The sequence below is a fragment of the Colius striatus genome, chromosome 5, assembly GCF_028858725.1.
Source record: "Colius striatus isolate bColStr4 chromosome 5, bColStr4.1.hap1, whole genome shotgun sequence".
Lineage (NCBI taxonomy): Eukaryota > Metazoa > Chordata > Aves > Coliiformes > Coliidae > Colius > Colius striatus.
Window position 1 is genome coordinate 34,488,903 of NC_084763.1, and position 16,983 is coordinate 34,505,885.

The window sequence follows — 16,983 nt, forward strand, 5'->3', positions numbered from 1 at the left end:
TGATGGGGAGTTTACTTGTTTACCACCTTCTCTTGATAATTGCTTCCTTTCAATGTCTTCTTTATATTTAGGATATGATGCTTCAGCTGTTTCGGGGACTGGATTTTCTGCATTCACATCGTGTGGTGCATCGGGACCTGAAACCTCAAAATATCCTTGTAACCAGCAACGGGCAGATAAAGTTAGCTGACTTTGGCCTTGCGCGAATCTACAGTTTTCAGATGGCTCTTACTTCAGTGGTAAGTTTCTGGAGGTTTTTATTTTTCCTTTAATGCAGAGAATGTGTTTTACTCTCTATGTTCCTAGCTTTTTATCCCATACTATAAGATTACTTCTAAAAACATCTGTGCAATTGAAGTTATTTGTGTTTCCAAAAACAATTGCTCTTCAGCCAGGACTGAAGTTGTTCTGGTTACTTCTTACAAGTAATCAATTACTGATTACTGATTCTAAGATAAACTATGACTGATTACTGCTAGTTTTCTGAAACTCCATCAGTCTAGCTTCTGTTCTGATGCTGATTTCTCTTGTACATTAAGCCAGACAAAAGGGTGAAAGTTTCTGAAATACGTATTTTAAGATAAAACTCTTGCTGATCCCCAGGTGTCTTGCCTAAAAAAATACACAGATACTTGTGAAAACACCTCTCTGTCATGCCTCTGATTTTCCATATCTAGAGGCAGCTCAAGTGGACCTGGCAGCCAGAGTCATAGCTAATTCCTAATCCAAAGCCTAATCCAAAGCTGAAAGAATCTCTCTGCTGAGGATTGATCATGTTGTAACTCAAAACAGAGCTTTGAAGAAAAAAAAAAAAAATGGAAAGATTGTCCCTGAATTACTGTAATTTTTCATTTCCCAGTTATCAGTCAGTAACAGCTTCAATCAATATTTCTATTAATCTATAAAATTCTTTAAGATAAAATTGCAGAGTGTTGTAAAGCTTCCATCAGAGAGGTTCTTCATAAAGAAAAGAAAAGGAAAAAATATCTACAGAACTAAGAAGGAGTTTGTCCATGAACATGTAGCATACATAGGAGGGAAGGTCAAAATACTCAGAAATAGAGTGCATCTACTGAGATACCAAGACCTGCTTGTAAACAAACATTGCCAGAATTGCTATGTGGAGGATGTATATAGTTGCATGCTAGAAATCATGTTTCAAAACCCACTAGCTAGTACCCTTAGGATAGCTGTGAATAAGAGCTGTTCAGACTAAGATTGTGCACATGAAGGTTTGTACTGTGTTGACACAAACATTCAATTGTCATTGCAGCTACTTTAAAGAGTATTAAAATAATTGAATTATTTGGTGGCCAGTGACAAAGTGTATGGGCATAGATGTGAAAAATGGCTTTCACACCTAGAACTTAGTGTGTCATTCTTTTCTTGTTTAAAACATCAGCTATGACTATGGCTTTTTAATTTATTGATTTTAAAGCACTTAGTGCTTAACACCTTCAAAATCAACTTTTGTCTGGATATGTAGAAACCTAGAGGGGACTGCTGCTTACAATGTCATAATGTGGTATGCTTTTAAATGTCAGTCTTCATTGCTCCTACAGACTTGAGTGCTGGTTAGAAACTTTTACTAAATGTATATTAGCCATGTATAGGCTATCATTTTCTGTTTTCTTAATGTAATTTTACCTTGCTACATTGGCATGTGAATTCTTCTCCTTTTCCTCCATTAAAATTCATTACAGGAAACAAAAGTTTTTAAAAAAACCCATCTTTCTGGTTTTTAAACACAAAGATATTGACTTTACTGTTACCAAAATAGTCTAAATTGTAGTTCTTCACCAGATAGTGAGTAAAATTTCATTGACTTCAGCAAGACTAGCTTTATTTTGAAATGTTTTTAGGAAAAAAAAAGAAAGTTACATTGTAAAAAACAGATATCAATTAATAAAAGTCCTAGCTTGCAAGGATTAGCTTCAGTTATACTGAAAAGTGATAGTGCAGACAGACAGTCCAGTGATAAAAGGCACATTGCATGTGCTATCATGGTAATCAATATACAGGCTTGCAGCATTTCCTTCAGAAAAGAAGCTTACTGCAAGATAAACTGAAAGAATCATCTTTTGAAATGTCAGATCATTCCCAAGATACATCCCCCATTCATTGCTTACAAAGAAACTCTTCAGATGGGACAAAAGAAGTTTGCCATGAATGTAATCCAGTAAAAACTGATCCAAAAAAAGTATTCTGTGTGCGGCAAATGGTAACTTCAAAGCAATTTCTCTCTGATAGCCAGTTATTTCCACAATGCTAAAGAATCTTTCTGGCAGATCAGTAGTCCAAGCATATTGCTGTCATTTAAAGAAACCCTCTTAATATTTCTGTCAGTGAATTAATAAAAGATTCAAACTAATGTTACTCAGGCTCTGGGGCAGCAGAGTGGAGATAACTACTCCCAGCTATGGTCAGACTGAGAACTGATATAGTTCTGAAATAGCAGCACTAGAAGGAATGAGGTCAGAGAATGGTATCTCAAATGGTGGGTAATAGGGCAAGCTTTTGGTTTCATACAAAGTCAGACTCTTTTTCAAGTGTTGGTCCTGGCTCTTGGGGAAATTTTTGAATAAGCTTTGTGATAAGAGAGAAGCTCCATAGGACAGAGGAGGTGGAGTGATATGGTTTTGTAATTTTAGAATTTGATAGCAAAACCTAATGAATTCACTTTTTTTTCTCTTGTGCAGATAAATGGGCCCTCAGTACTAACTTGCTCTGAGCAAAAGACCAAATTGATTGTCTGGAAAATCTAAAAATTATAGTATGAAAAAGAAATAAGCCATCTGTAAGTGCTTTAAAGAAGGGAAATGAAGCTGAATCATGGCACATGAGAATGCTGTGTGATAAGTGCACACAGTTGTGATCACAGTATCTAGGTGGAGCTGAGACTGTCCAGATTTTCAAATGTGACCTGTGTCAGGATCTGAGTGAAACTGGCAAAGTGTTAGTGTTTGTAACACACTCAATACTTTCTTTGAAAGCATGAATGCTTTACCTTAGATGGCAGCACTGCTGGTAGAGTTTTTTTCCCATGAAATGCAAACAAAAATGGTTTATATCTTTCCTTTAAAAAAACCCACTTATTTTTGGATTTACTGAACATCAGAAGGAAAAACACATCACTTTGCTGATGCTCTAAGTTGTTGAGTGCTAAACTCAGCTGAACTGATGATCAAAAAGAGAAGATACAAAAAATTCTGCAATTACTGTCAAGTGAGTAATTTTAGATTACGCTAGCATTTTATTTGAGTGTTTCTTCAGGATAAAAATTTTCCATCCATTTCTGGCAGTCACTTCTACACAAATGGTTTACATGTCACATCATGCAGGAACTTGGATTATATTTTGTTGGTATAGTAGCAAGAGAGCATAAAATAATTTTCACTAGCTGGGCTTACTTTGTAAAAATAAATATATAAAGTAGTTACAGCAACAAAAACACTAACCAAAAAAAAAAAAAAGGGGGGAAAAATGCTCTTCCAGGAAGGAACAAGTGCTTTCCTGTTTTCTGACCATTGTTGCATTGTAATTTTCTAATAAATGCCACCTCTTAGTAATTAATGTGAATGGAAAATCTCATCTGAGCTAATATGATAGTTGAGAACACAGTCAAAGAACTTTCTTTTGCTTTGCCTTGTTTTTGGAGTGCTTTCCCCTTTCTTTTTATGGCCACCTCCTCTTGATATTATGCTTCCCAAAATGGACATATTTATTTCTATGCAATACACCCTGTAGAGTCCACTCCTTTATTGGATATGTTCCAGCAGACCTGGAGGCTGTGACAGCTTAGCTTTTACCTGAGTTGCGTGGGGTATCCCTAAATGAACCTGATTCAGCAATCTATTTAAAGATTGCAGTTAACATCAAATATAGGAACAGACCTACGGAAATTAATCAAGCACCTTCCTCTAGTGAATTAAAGTAAAATTATGGGCTGTGTTAAATAGTTCCCTAATGGAACCAGTACCGTGACTCTAGATTTTCTCTTATACATAATTTGATAAGAGCATAAATCTTCCTCCCTCTGTTTTGATGTACACTGAGCGTTCACTGTTGTAAGACAGCACATCACTGTAGATCTGAGCCCTGATCTCCAGTTCTTTCTTCATGGTGCATTCCTCTAGTCCACGCAATGTCGTTGAAAATGAAAATGAGTTAAAGATAGACATCCAAAGGATCAAAATATGTGTTGTTGAGCTTGTCAGTGCTGCTGCTGAAAGGTTGTGACTATTTAGGAATGCTGTATGATTAAATTGGTTGGCTTATTTAAGGCAAGTCTGTCTTCCCTACTAACACAGAGTTCTGCATAAAAAATCCAAGTATCTGGCTTTGTGAAGAAATGAGTGAATTTCTTGGTGTTTTAACATCTAAATAGCTGAAGGAATATTCATTGCATTCTCACAAACATCCTACAAGAAAGTTACTTCCATCAAGTAAAATGAGCCATTTATCTCCCAAACCATCTTAAGAACAAAAATCATTATCAGCACATTGACAGTAAAGTCTGCTGCTGACTAAAAACATTTTCACATATGTTTACTTTGACTTCACTCAGACCAGACATTGACTAAGAAGGCTCAGATTTATATGAAATTAGCAATGAAAAAACAGATTGCTCAATGTCACAGTATTATTAAAGGGCAGTACAGGAGTAAACATGGACAAAGTGAGGAAATTCAAAGTTTCTTTTATTCATCTGCATTAGGATCAAATAAGATCATTTTCAAAGCTGTTAATTTTTTTGCCATGGTAAGGAATTTAAAACTTTTTAAGACTTGTCTAGAGGAGCAGTGCTAGCTGCTCTTGTAGAAAGGCAGAAGGTTGTTATTTTTAGAAACATTCTAGAGATAATATTCTAGAGGTGCCATTTCACAGCATAAGTAGATATAACATTTCAACTACTGCTGAAATAAGATGTTTCTGCTTTTAGTCACATACTCCTATCATGTGTTGGCCTTAGTAGTCACACCCATGCAGTCCAACTGAGAATGAGACCCATAAGAAGTACTTATTCATTTTCAGGTGGATTGGCAGTTGCAAATCACTGCACAGCCCCATGGGTGAAAGCACTGATAAAACAAGAGAGGGTGAGCAGAAAATGGAGTCATCCACTCTGTAGACACAACAGTCTTAGGTTTGTTGGAGTCAGTTATGAAATCACGTGTGAAGTCTTGAGCTGAGGACTCAAATAACTACACTAGCTCAAAGGTGGAAATATCTTTCAAAACTTCACAACTCATGCTGACTTAAGCTGTTTTGAAGATGTTAGATCAAGCAGTTGCTGGTTCATTTAAGGCTCTTGCTGTATCCTACTTTAGGAAAACTTCTACAGGTATCTGTGTTGGTGTTTGAAGTATTTTTTACCCCCTCAGTGCCAAGGCCTGAGTTCAGGCTCTGAGCTGTTTCTTCACAGCTGATGCCACAACTCACTCTTGAGACCTGTCAGGAATGCAGGGAATGCAACCCAATGCTCTGACACAGACCTAGGTGCATCATGAACCATACAAGCCTATCTTTTAATCTTTGAAAGAAAGTAATTTATTTCACAGTAAACAAGCAAATTTCCTACACATGAGAATATTTGCTGTGCCAGAAAACTCCTTTTCAGAGCTGCAAACATTAGAATATATATCATGTGATGACAGAGTTTGTCCACACCAAGCTGAGCATGTTTTGCAGCCCTGCAGCTTTGGCAGTGCAATCTTGCAGAATAGGTTGACCTTGAGCTGGTGGAAAAAGGGGAAAAAAGGTACAACTTTGAGCACAGTTCATATCAGAACAATAGAAGTTTCTACGAGGCTGTGCCAAAGGTAGACCTTGTGCACTATAAAAGGATAATGTCCAATGGAGGATGCTTAGGAAGGAGAGCAAGAACCAGCTTTCATCAGTTAGAAAATTAGCAATTTCCAGTGCTGGAGATTGTATCTGGATCATTATCTATAACAATTACTGAAGTACGCATCTACCATAAATTATTCTATTTACTTTTTGAACCATTTATACTTTGGGCTACAGTTAACTACAGGACTGTAAGAAAAAATCCTCATTTTGTTTTATGTCTTGACACCTGATAATTTTGTTTATATTCCTGTAGTTGTGCTTTGTAAGGCATTCCCTTTTCACCTCTGGGTGAAATTTGGTATTATTTTGCAACAGTACAATTCCATTGGTGCAAGAAAAATGTACTCAGTGTAAATAGGCCTCCAAATGTTGAAAGGAAGTTAAAATTAAATGTTTGATTTTCTTTTCTCTTTCACTTCAGAAGATACAGTAGATTTGTTAGTAATGGTGCAGTACTGACTTAACAGTTTTTGTACAAATGCCTGGTAAATGAACTTCAGGAAGCAGAAGAAATGAGTTTATAACGAGCAGGCATCAGGGCAAGGGGGTATAAAAGGGAGAAAGAAAGGCAGAAAATTACTACTGTGTATTTTCTCTATACTATAAAAGAGCATCCTGCTATTGTGTGACCAAACTTCTATCTTCTGTTTTCAGATATAAAAATATGTCGTGCATTTCCCCCACCCAGTGATTTACATTTTCTTTGTACTATTTTTCTGTTGATTTAAGCAGCTTTGTTTTTACATCTACTACCAGAGATAATTGAGTGGGTTGGATTGTAAAAACAATTTGATTGTTTCACAAAGTCTCTCCCTGTATATTTACAAAACTGTTCCCACAGAATTTCAAACCTACTGAAACACTAAAATAACAGCCTCTGGTTATGTTCTTATCAGAGCACAGAGGGTAAGCAAGCATGGGCCTGTTTGGTACTCGAATGTGAGACAGCCAAAGGAAGAGGAATAGAGATAATAGCATACTCTCCTTAGAGCTCATGCCACCCCAAAGTGAAGGCAGGTGTCTGTACACTGCTGACAGAAATGCTTTTAGGGCTTAATATGTAATAAAAATGAGTTGCTGATGTGTTTTTGCAATGGATTTCTGTACAGCAGTCAAAGTCTTGCTGTAGAAGATATTTCTAACTGAAATTTCTCTTGTACAGGTACATTCACAAAAGTTTCTCTTAGCATAACAGTATTTAGTTCTTATATAGTGTTGCTGGTGAGGCATTCTACAGCTCAAAAGCAAAAGAGATGTGAAATCATCCAGTCCTGTTGTGGATCAGGCAGGATTGTTCTCTCTTATGTCATGTCTAATGTTTTGCTCATGTTAACTTTAAATGTGCCAACAAATAGGGATTCTATTGTTTCCCATGGAAGACCGTTCCAAAACCTCTATATAAATCAGAAAGTTTTCTTGGTGTCTAGCCTTCAATTTCCCATTCTTAATTTAACCGAATGGTAGCAGATAGCCAAGGCCTTGTAAATGTCTCCTTGCATTAAAGAAATCAGTTACATATTGCAATATATTACAAAATGCAAAAAGATAATTATTTTGATAAACAGTAGAAATACAATAGTCCTACATTATCCAGATTTCAGTAAATCATAAGGCATCACTGAAGTAACTAGATTTCTCTAGACTTCACATCTTCAAGAAATAACTGGATAAATCCAGAGGAAAGTATGTTATGTTAAAAGAATTATTGAGCTACAAAGGGAATTCCTCAGTTTTGGAGATCTTACAAATAGCTTGGTAACAAGCTGCAGAGATCCCAGGCAGGCTGAGTCACTGCTTAGATACATAAACAGAGCAAATGGAAATTTAGACTGTAACATGTAGGATATTTTATTAGAAATGAAAAAATACTGATGCAACAACACAAATTAGTTGATCAAACCTCATGTAGAACGCTGCTGCCAGCGATTTGCTTTTTCTGAGGCTGAGAGATGATTTTGATCATGTATAGGCATGGCAAAGGCTGGATAAGGGAAAGGGGGACATAATTTTCTGCAAGGCAAGAAGAATCTGAGTTAATTTAAGAGAATTAATCATGAGAGTTAGATACAAATGATACCTAAAAATATCACCAAGGATAGAAAGGGAGAGTACAACTTCAAATGTCAATAGTGTTATGAGAACTAATTAGTTTAAGCTGGGCTTAAATAGTTTGAGACAGAAAGTTAGAAAACAAATAGTGAGATTCTGAAATGGCCTACAATAGGACCAGCGCAAGCAGGAAATATAAGCGATTTTAAGAGAGAACTTGATGAACGTGTGTAATTCAGTTGGCAAATACTGATGACTGAAGCAGTCCATTCCAGTTCCATATTTCTGTATTTGCCCCTTCAAGATTCCGTGTGCATTTTATAGTCAACTTTATCAGAGATGCACTTCATGAGCTTGACCCTCAATGAAAACAGCTTTCAGGAGGTCAGATGGATTGGCGTAAATGTCAGAGCAAAATCATTTTCTGAAGAAGGAACTAGTGGGCTTTATTAAGATGAGATGAAGCAAATAGTGCAGATGATATCATAAACCAAAGGAGGCTACAGTTTCAATAGAGGCCAGCATGAGAGCACAAAGAATTAGAATGAGATATGAAACAGAGAGACACTCCACTAAAGAAGCAAAAAGGCAACCTGGAGGTTTCATCCCAAATAGGGATGAAAATATGAAGGCAAAAACAGAGTCCTTGTTGGGACAGCAAGTTGAAAAAGTCCAGATGGAGAGCAAAGTTTGGTTGCAATGCTTCCCATCTGGAAATGGGATGATGTGGCAACTCACATCTGTGAACGACAATCAACCTGACTGCTGAAAACCTGATCAGAAGACTTTCCGTGAAACAGAGGATGCCAGAAAATCTTGGATAAACTTGAAACTAGCTTACAGAAATAACTTGCAACTAGGACTTGAGCTGAAAAATAGCACATGAAAGTGAGTAGAAATATAGGCTACTGTGGAAGTATAGTGAACATCTGGATGTAAAAATTAACCTGTCAGGACACTGTCTGTTTATAATTTTTTTAACATAGTTTGCATCCTGCAAGCTAACTCCCAGCTCAAATAATAGAAATGCTTACTGAAAATCTTATTTTATATGAATAATGAAGAAAAGGAGCAGGATGGAGCAGTGCTGGTAGCCTTTCTAGGTAGCCCAGCTCTCAGGATGCTTCAGAATTTATACTCAGGCTCAGCTGTTCAGATATACTATAAGGTCAGGATATATAAGGTCAAGCCATCAATCTGAGTGGACTGGGATACCACAAAATGCTAAAGAGAGAAAGAAGAGGGGGACACTTGGGGACATTTGTATTCTTAGAACACATGGGTACCATAGAGTCTGACAAGACACATTAGCAGTGATTTGGTTTTGCAGTCAAGGTAAAGCAAAGGCACTTTGAGGATCTGTAAGATTACTCACAGAAAATTAGGGGTTTTTTTTGTTTGTTGAAAGGAATAAGAAGATGATACAGCTACCACAGAATCTGCTTGTCTGGAACGAAGAGAACAGTTCTATGTTTAAAAGACAATGGAAAAGGATATTCTGGTCTGACAAATTGCAGTCATGGATAAGTAGAAAAAATGCTATATTTAATTTATAAATCAAGAAAAAATTACATCAGTACCAAGATTAAGAAATAATTCTGTTAAATAAAAGTGTCATGAAAGGACCCTGCAGAATGCTCTTCAAAAATACAAAACCATCCAGGACATATGAATATATACCAAAACCTCTCAATACAGTTCTTGAAATTTCTTTAGATTCAGTTCCAGAAATCTTCAAGCCTTTGGGGTACAAGGGGTGGGTTGGGTTTTTGTTTAGGTCAGACAGATGAATAGCAGTTGTCAAAACTGGTCCATTAAAATGTGTAACTGACTCCACAAAATGTGCAGAAAGATAACATAATTGGTTACATGTTTAAAAAAACTTAAATGGGAGATTTGGAAATAAAACTTCTAATTATTCTGAAGTGCACACAGAAGTTTGTTGCAAAGCTGGGAAGACTGAATTTGAAAATGGAGTCTGTGGACTTTTAAATGTATATCAGAGCAGCTCAAGTAGTGAATAAACTACTGTTTGCTTTGGATTTTGCCGTCTCTGTGATGAATGCAAGCCAAAGATGTTCTTCAGATGCAATCAATGAAAATACTTTTTAAACTTGTGATCAACAGGGAAGAACTGGTTGTGGGCAATTGAATTGCAGTCAGCAAATTGTTCTGCTCTGTATAGTAATGACATAGGCATTTTATAGTAGCTTTCTAGTAAAGAAGAAAAAAGGAATGATTGCATACTATTTAGAAAACTCAGTATGTTTTTGCTATTAAAGTTCAGATTGTTTTGAAACAGGATCAGAGTTTTGATTATTTGCTGAACCTGAGTGACAGAGCAGATGACGAAAAGAAAAATATAAAACCAACTAGCATTACCAAACATGAACAATGAATCAAGAAAGCACAGATAAGGAAAAAACTCAGATGCAAATATGGAGGGAAAGTGACCACCTTCAAGTTCATGCTGATTGTGGTTTGAGGACGTGGCAGATTTAGAAGAGAAATAACAAGAGCAGAGATTTTCTGCTTAGGAGGAAGGAGATTTTTTTTTAATCGGCAAAGATGTAAGTTGTACTGTGTGGGCCTCATGCAAGGTTGTAACCATGGAAACCTGCCATTGTAAACAGCTAGTTTGTTGTTGAAGTAATAGGTAGACAGATGCGCCTTCAACTGGTTCTTGAGCTATACTCTTAACTATGATTCAGAAGAAAATGTCAGCACCGTATTTTGTATAACTATGCACATCAAGAGTTAATACTTCTAAAATAATTATTGTTTATTACAATGAATAAATAGTACCTTTTATGCTGTAGTATTAGTTTTTTGCCTTGACTGTCAGCAGTAGATAATATTAAGCAGGCCCAAAGGATGAGGAAAAGTATACTAACTATGCAAAAACTTTGGAGCAAGAGAAAACTCAGAGCAAGAGGTCTTTGACTGGAACAAGTTGAGTAGCTAGTGGAAAAGGCAGTCCACAGTATTTCATTCTATTCTGTGCAGATTCATCTTCTGTACCTAAGGTAAATTACCTGATTTTGTAAGAAACATTTTTAAACAGCCTTATTTCTAGTACAAATACTCTGAAATTACATATAATCTGTTCTGTAGAACTGGAGAAAGAATGCCTAGTGGATGGTGAGTCACTTCCAAAAGAGGTCTTTCACCTTGTATAAACAGTCTATGAATGGGGGAGTTTCCACTGAAAAGAAACTTGCAGATATACAGAACTGTCAGGTCCACATCCACCCACCTGTATGGAACATTGTATTGCAATTACAAAAAGTTTATTTATGCATTGACCAACAGTATAAAAGGATTTTAGGTGAAAAGCTGTATAAGTGAGCAAAAGAGTAAGACTTTTTAATTTTCAGTGTTGGGAATAGTTCTTACAAGTTCTCTCTTTGCCAATCCTTTTTCAGCCCCCTTTTTAGCTTATACTAGGCATAAATTCTAGAGATTACAGTTCCATATCAATATTGATGGAGAAACACCATCAACTTAGATGATGATCTCAGTAGTATGGACAGAACCTATGCTGCTCAACAAAAAGAAAGCTATATCCTCCTGCTTGATTTGTTCAGGGACACAGGATTTTCTACAATTTTTTTAATGAAACAAGATAAATACATGACTTCCATTGTCACTTCATGGCTGAATGACAGAGCCCAGAGGATGGTGATCAATGGCAAAGAATCGAGTTGGAGGCCTGTGGCCAGTGGAGTTCCACAGGGATCGGTTCTGGGGCCAGTCTTGTTCAGCATCTTCATCAACGACCTGGATGAGGGGACAGAGTGTACCCTCAGTAAGTTCCCTGATGACACCAAACTGGCAGGACAGGCTGATTCCCCAGAAGGCTGTGCTGCCATTCAGTGGGATCTTGACCGGCTTGAGAGTTGGGCAGAGAGGAACCTCGTGAGGTTCAACAAGGACAAGTGCAGAGTCCTGCGTCTGAGGAGGAACGATCCCAAGAACCAGGACAAGCTGGGGATTGACTTACTGGAGAGCAACTCTGCAGAGAGAAACCTGGGAGTCCTGGTTGACAATAAACTAAACTTGAGCCAGCAATGTGCCCTGATGGCCAAGAAGGCCAACAGCATCCTGGGATGCATCAAGAAGAGTGTGGCCAGCAGGTCAAGAGAGGCTCTGCTCCCCCTCTACTCTGCCCTGGTGAGGCCTTATCTGGAGTCCTGTGTCCAGTTCAAGAGGGACAGGGAAGTGCTGGAGAGAGTCCAGCACAGAGCCACCAAGATGATCAGAGGAGTGGAACGTCTTTCATATGAGGAAAGGCTGCGGGAACTGGGGCTGTTTAGTCTAGAAAAGAGGAGACCGAGGGGAGATCTTATTAATATTTACAAATATGTAAATGGTGGATGTCAGGAGGTTGGGACATCACTTTTTTCTGTTGTATCTGGTGACAGGACAAGGGATAATGGAAAGATACTGGAACACAAAAAGTTCCATTTAAACGTAAGAAAAAATTATTTTACTGTTAGGGTGATGGAGCCCTGGCACAGGCTGCCCAGGGAGGCTGTGGAAGTCTCCTTCTGTGGAGGTCTTCAAAACCTGCCTGGACACATTCCTGTGTGACCTGATCTGCAGGGGAGTTGGACTAGATGATCTCTAAGGGTCTCTTACTATTCCTACCATTCTGTGATTCTATGATTCATAACTTCTTGTCCCTTGTCACCTAGCCTCTAAAAATTAATGTATTGATTCCCCTATTTTGATTAGTTTTTCAGGCAGAAGACACTATAATAGAGCCTGAGGATGAGCCTGATGAAATCCTTTGAAAAACACAGGATTTCTTTTCTTCTATATATGCCTTGTCACATATACAGCAGAAAGAGTTTGGGTGTTAGGAAATGCAAAGCCTAAGTCTGTGAGAATCTAACTACCTCTAAACTTAAGGTATGAGCTTGAAAATGAAAACTATCAATTAAAACTGCCAATATGTAATGTCAGTTGAGCCTTTTAGAGGAGTATGAATGTCCCTTAGTATAACTTATGGCAATAGTTAAATAATATTTTTTAGTCTACTTGGAATATCAATAACATTGAGAGAAATGCAAACCCAAGTGTTAGTTTGTACTAGCACCATTTCTACTTATTGGCTTCATGGAACAAACTATCGTTTACCTCGCTCTGCCATAAAGCATGGAACTTCTTAGGTGATGATGAACAAAACTTTTAGCTTTTTTACAGGGTTCACCACTTACTATTGAAAACAAGTAATTTTTTCCATGAAATACTATAACCATTCATGGAAACCCAGTTGTTACTGGGTTTTTTAAAGTGCTTCGTATCGAACAGCATGACAGTTTTTCAAGTGCAAGAGAGGATAGAGTGTGCACAGAGTCACGTTGAAAGTTTTAAAATTCCGATGAAAAAACAGATGGGAAAACCTTTGTGTATTTGTTAATTGGGGGCAGAGGAGAGGGTGTACTCTTTCAGGGGTTCTGTTGGAATCAAGTATAATCAAATGTAATCAAACATTCCCGACTGTCTTGTATTTTTAAACAGCTTCAATGAGAGTACTCAAGTAAATTTCTTCTAACAGTCACTGAGAGCAATATATATTTCTTACGTTCATTAGAAGCACTGCAGTTTTGTCCACCTCACCCTTTATTAATGAGATCACCCCTCAGTCTTCTCCAAGCTAAAGAATCTGCTAAGGGAGATGCTCCACTCCCTTAATCATCTTTGTGGCCCTGTGCTGAACTCTCTCCAGCCGCTCCCTATCCTCTTGGACTGAGGGGCCCAGAACTGAACACAATATTCCAGATGTGATCTCACGAGGGCAGAGTATTGATCCTTTCATAGAATATGTTTCCATCACCAGTACTGTAATTTCAATGACAGTACATCTCAGAGAAAGATTTAGTCAGGTCTTTAACCCTGCTTCATTTGGATGTATATTTTTCATATGATTCTTACCTGTTCTGTTTCATATTGCACTTGCAAGGATAGAATCAATCAAGACATTCTTAAAATGCAGATGATGATTGATGGATTATTTTTTAATTTTGGTATACAATTTAGTATGCTGGGTTGATCTGTGTCCCATGCTAATTAAGTAAAAATATATCTCAAAACATGCTCAGTCAGTATAACATCTTAAAAAAAAGTCATAGGTAATTATCTTCTTAATGTAATAGTATTTTCCTTAATTTTGTTTATATGTTTATATTCTGACTCCATAAAATGAAAACCAGCTTGGAAGCATAGGTTAAAAATTGGAAGTCTTTAATGGTTTACATTTTCTTATGCCTATTGCAGTAGATCATAATAGCCACGTACTTCAGCTGGTATGAATCAGAATGGCTTCATCAAACTAAGCCAATTTATAAGGTGAATAAAAGAGTCTGTCTACAGTGAATATTTTTCATTTGGTTTATTTTTATTTTATATTTTGTAGTGAATTGTCTTTTTGTTTCTCTTTCTCTGCCTGATGCTGCTCGGACACTCTCTCTTTGAAATGAATGAGACTATTTAGGTTAATAAAGACACAGCTGACATTGTGTAGATTCTGTGCTACTAAGATTGATTTAGTAAATTTTACATTAAAGACATACTGCACCTTATGTAATTTAAACACGAGATGAATTAAATAGGGAGGGACCTGCATGCAGTATCAGTTCTTGTGGGAAAATATGCTTCAGTGACTTACTGGCACTGTTTTTGGAATGTGACATTTAAAAGTACCTTTTTACAGTGGGAAAGAATTTGGTCAAGAATAAACAGTCTGACCTTGTTAAGTGGACCAAAGTCTGTGTATAACCTAGCTCCAAAAAACTAGTTTTCACCAGTCTGTGGAAAAAAAAAATCCATTTATAAAAAAATGCAACTAGATTTTCTAGAGAAAAATTTATGTGGGTAAGATAGGGTGAAAAAAAAATGTTATTCAACTATGAACTTCTCTGGTTTGTGGGAAGCTGGCTATGAGCTTCAAATGTGGTTCAAAATGTAGTTTCAGAGGACATTAAAAGTAGACAATATCATGCACTGTAGCTGGGTTAATTCAAGTCGTACATGTGATAAATAAATAATTTTCAACAGAAATCAAGGCTGTTTGTGTTACCATCAATATATGAAAATATTAAAACCATGAGTTTATAGTAAAACAGAATTTGTAGTGTGAGCTAAGTTTTAAACATGAAGCTTGGTATCTCCAGACACAGTCACTTGACTAGCAAGGATTCGTTGCTATAAAGAAAGTAGAAAAATGTGGAGCAAGAAAATTACTCCAGTTGGATTTTAGCTTCAAATTTTGCATATACTGAACCAGTGTACTTTTATTGAATCTCCGTGGTACAAAGTCCTAGCTTCAATACAGTCAATGAAAAACATCCCTTTAACTTCACTGTGGCCAGGATCTTATTCCAGGTTTTCACATTTGAAAAATACAGACACCTTCTATGAACAAATATTCAAGATGCTTTGGAGGAGTGGAGTATACAGGAAACAGCAATGACCTTCAGAAATTATATTGATACAAGTGCCTATCCAGGTCACAGGCTGTGGCCATAGAATTCTTACAGGTATAACCTCTTTTTTTTCACTCCGAGTGTTAAGAAAACAGTGCTAAAATAATACATTATAATTCTCAAGGCCTTCTAGGTTACCTATTTTTTAATGCAAAGGTAAAGAAAAAACATTACAATGAAGCATAGAATCATAGATACATAGAATGGTAAAGGTTGGAAGGGAAGTCTAGAGATCATCAAGTCCAACCACCCTGCAGAAGCAGGTCAACGTAGATCAGGTCACATAGGAACATGTCCAGGCGGGTCTTGAGACCTCCAAGGAAGGAGACTCCACAACCCCTCTGGGAAGCCTGTTCCTCTGCTCCCTCGCCTGAACAGTAAAATAGTTTTTTCTTATATTTAAATGGAACTTTTTGTGTTCCAGCTTCATCCCATTACCCCTTGTTCTGTTGCTAGATAAAATAGAAAAAAAGGTACGTTCCAACCTCCTGACATCCACTATTTACATATTTGTAAATATTAATAAGATCCCCCCTCAATCTCCTCTTTTCTAGACTAAACAGCCCCAGTTCCCACAGCCTTTCCTCATATGAAAGACGTTCCGCTCCTCTGATCATCTTGGTGGCCCTGTGCTGGACTCTCTCCAGCACTTCCCTGTCCTTCTTGAGCTGAGGAGCCCAGAACTGGACACAGTACTCCAGATGAGGCCTCACCAGGGCAGAGTAGAGGGGGAAAAGAATCTCCCTTAACCTGCTGGCTGTACCCTTCTTCATGCTCCAGTGCTTCAAGAATATCAAGTAACATTGAGAGATGTTGCTGAAAAATACTTTAAGTGCATCATTTAAAACTACATTAATCAGCTGAAAACCACTAATTGAACAATCATTGCTGCATAAAAATGAAGATGTATCCATAACTACAGTTATCAGCAAAACTACTGAATTTCCATGTTATAAAATTAAATTTGAGGTGAGTAGTAATAGATGAAACTACTTAAAAAGCAGCATTAGTTTTAAAAGTGAATGGAAGAAAAAAAAAAGTTTTCATCAGTTGAATTCAGATTAAATATTAGAAACTGTGTACATTAGGTTTTGGCAAGTTTGGATAAAGAATCTGTAGTAAGCCAGAAAAGAAGAAAGCATCTCTCAAAGTAAACACTATTTTCAGATTTTTATAGTCAATGTAAACATCTTCTGAACTTACCCTGAGTTTCCTGAATTCTGTGTTGCTCTACTTTGTGTTTACATCAGCTATATATTTACCCTGCAGAGATTTCTTGAGGCCCTAAAGGGGATGGAGTTCCTACCCCTCTGTGAGAAGACTCTGCATGTTTTCTATCTATAGTCACATTTGAGAGACTGACTACTGCACTGCTCCAGTATTGAACTGAAAATGAGAGTTGTATGCTGCCAACTCTGAATGTATGCAAATTTTGCCTCTTCTGTAGTCTTAGACATTACCACTAACTCATAGAAAAGCAAGGACAAGAAACTACAACTGTTCTTAGAATTTACAAGTAATGATACTTTTTTCCCAAAACTTTGGTTTATTTTATTCTTTTTTTTACTTTACGTACATGTTCTCATTTCCC

At 37.1% G+C, this 16,983-nt stretch overlaps 2 protein-coding genes across 3 annotated transcripts in view; one reads left to right on the forward strand and one right to left on the reverse strand.

Annotated features, from left to right (window-relative positions):
• ANKIB1 (ankyrin repeat and IBR domain containing 1) overlaps positions 1-16,983 on the reverse strand; it is a 410,605-nt gene that overhangs the window by 148,766 nt on the left and 244,856 nt on the right. The gene's annotated exons all lie outside the window — the stretch shown is intronic.
• Positions 1-16,983, forward strand: part of CDK6 (cyclin dependent kinase 6) — a 141,525-nt gene that overhangs the window by 57,542 nt on the left and 67,000 nt on the right. For both annotated transcript variants that reach the window (XM_061996289.1, XM_061996290.1), the window contains one exon: positions 72-239. In XM_061996289.1, coding sequence (XP_061852273.1) covers positions 72-239 — 168 coding nt within the window. The remainder of the gene's footprint in view (positions 1-71; positions 240-16,983) is intronic.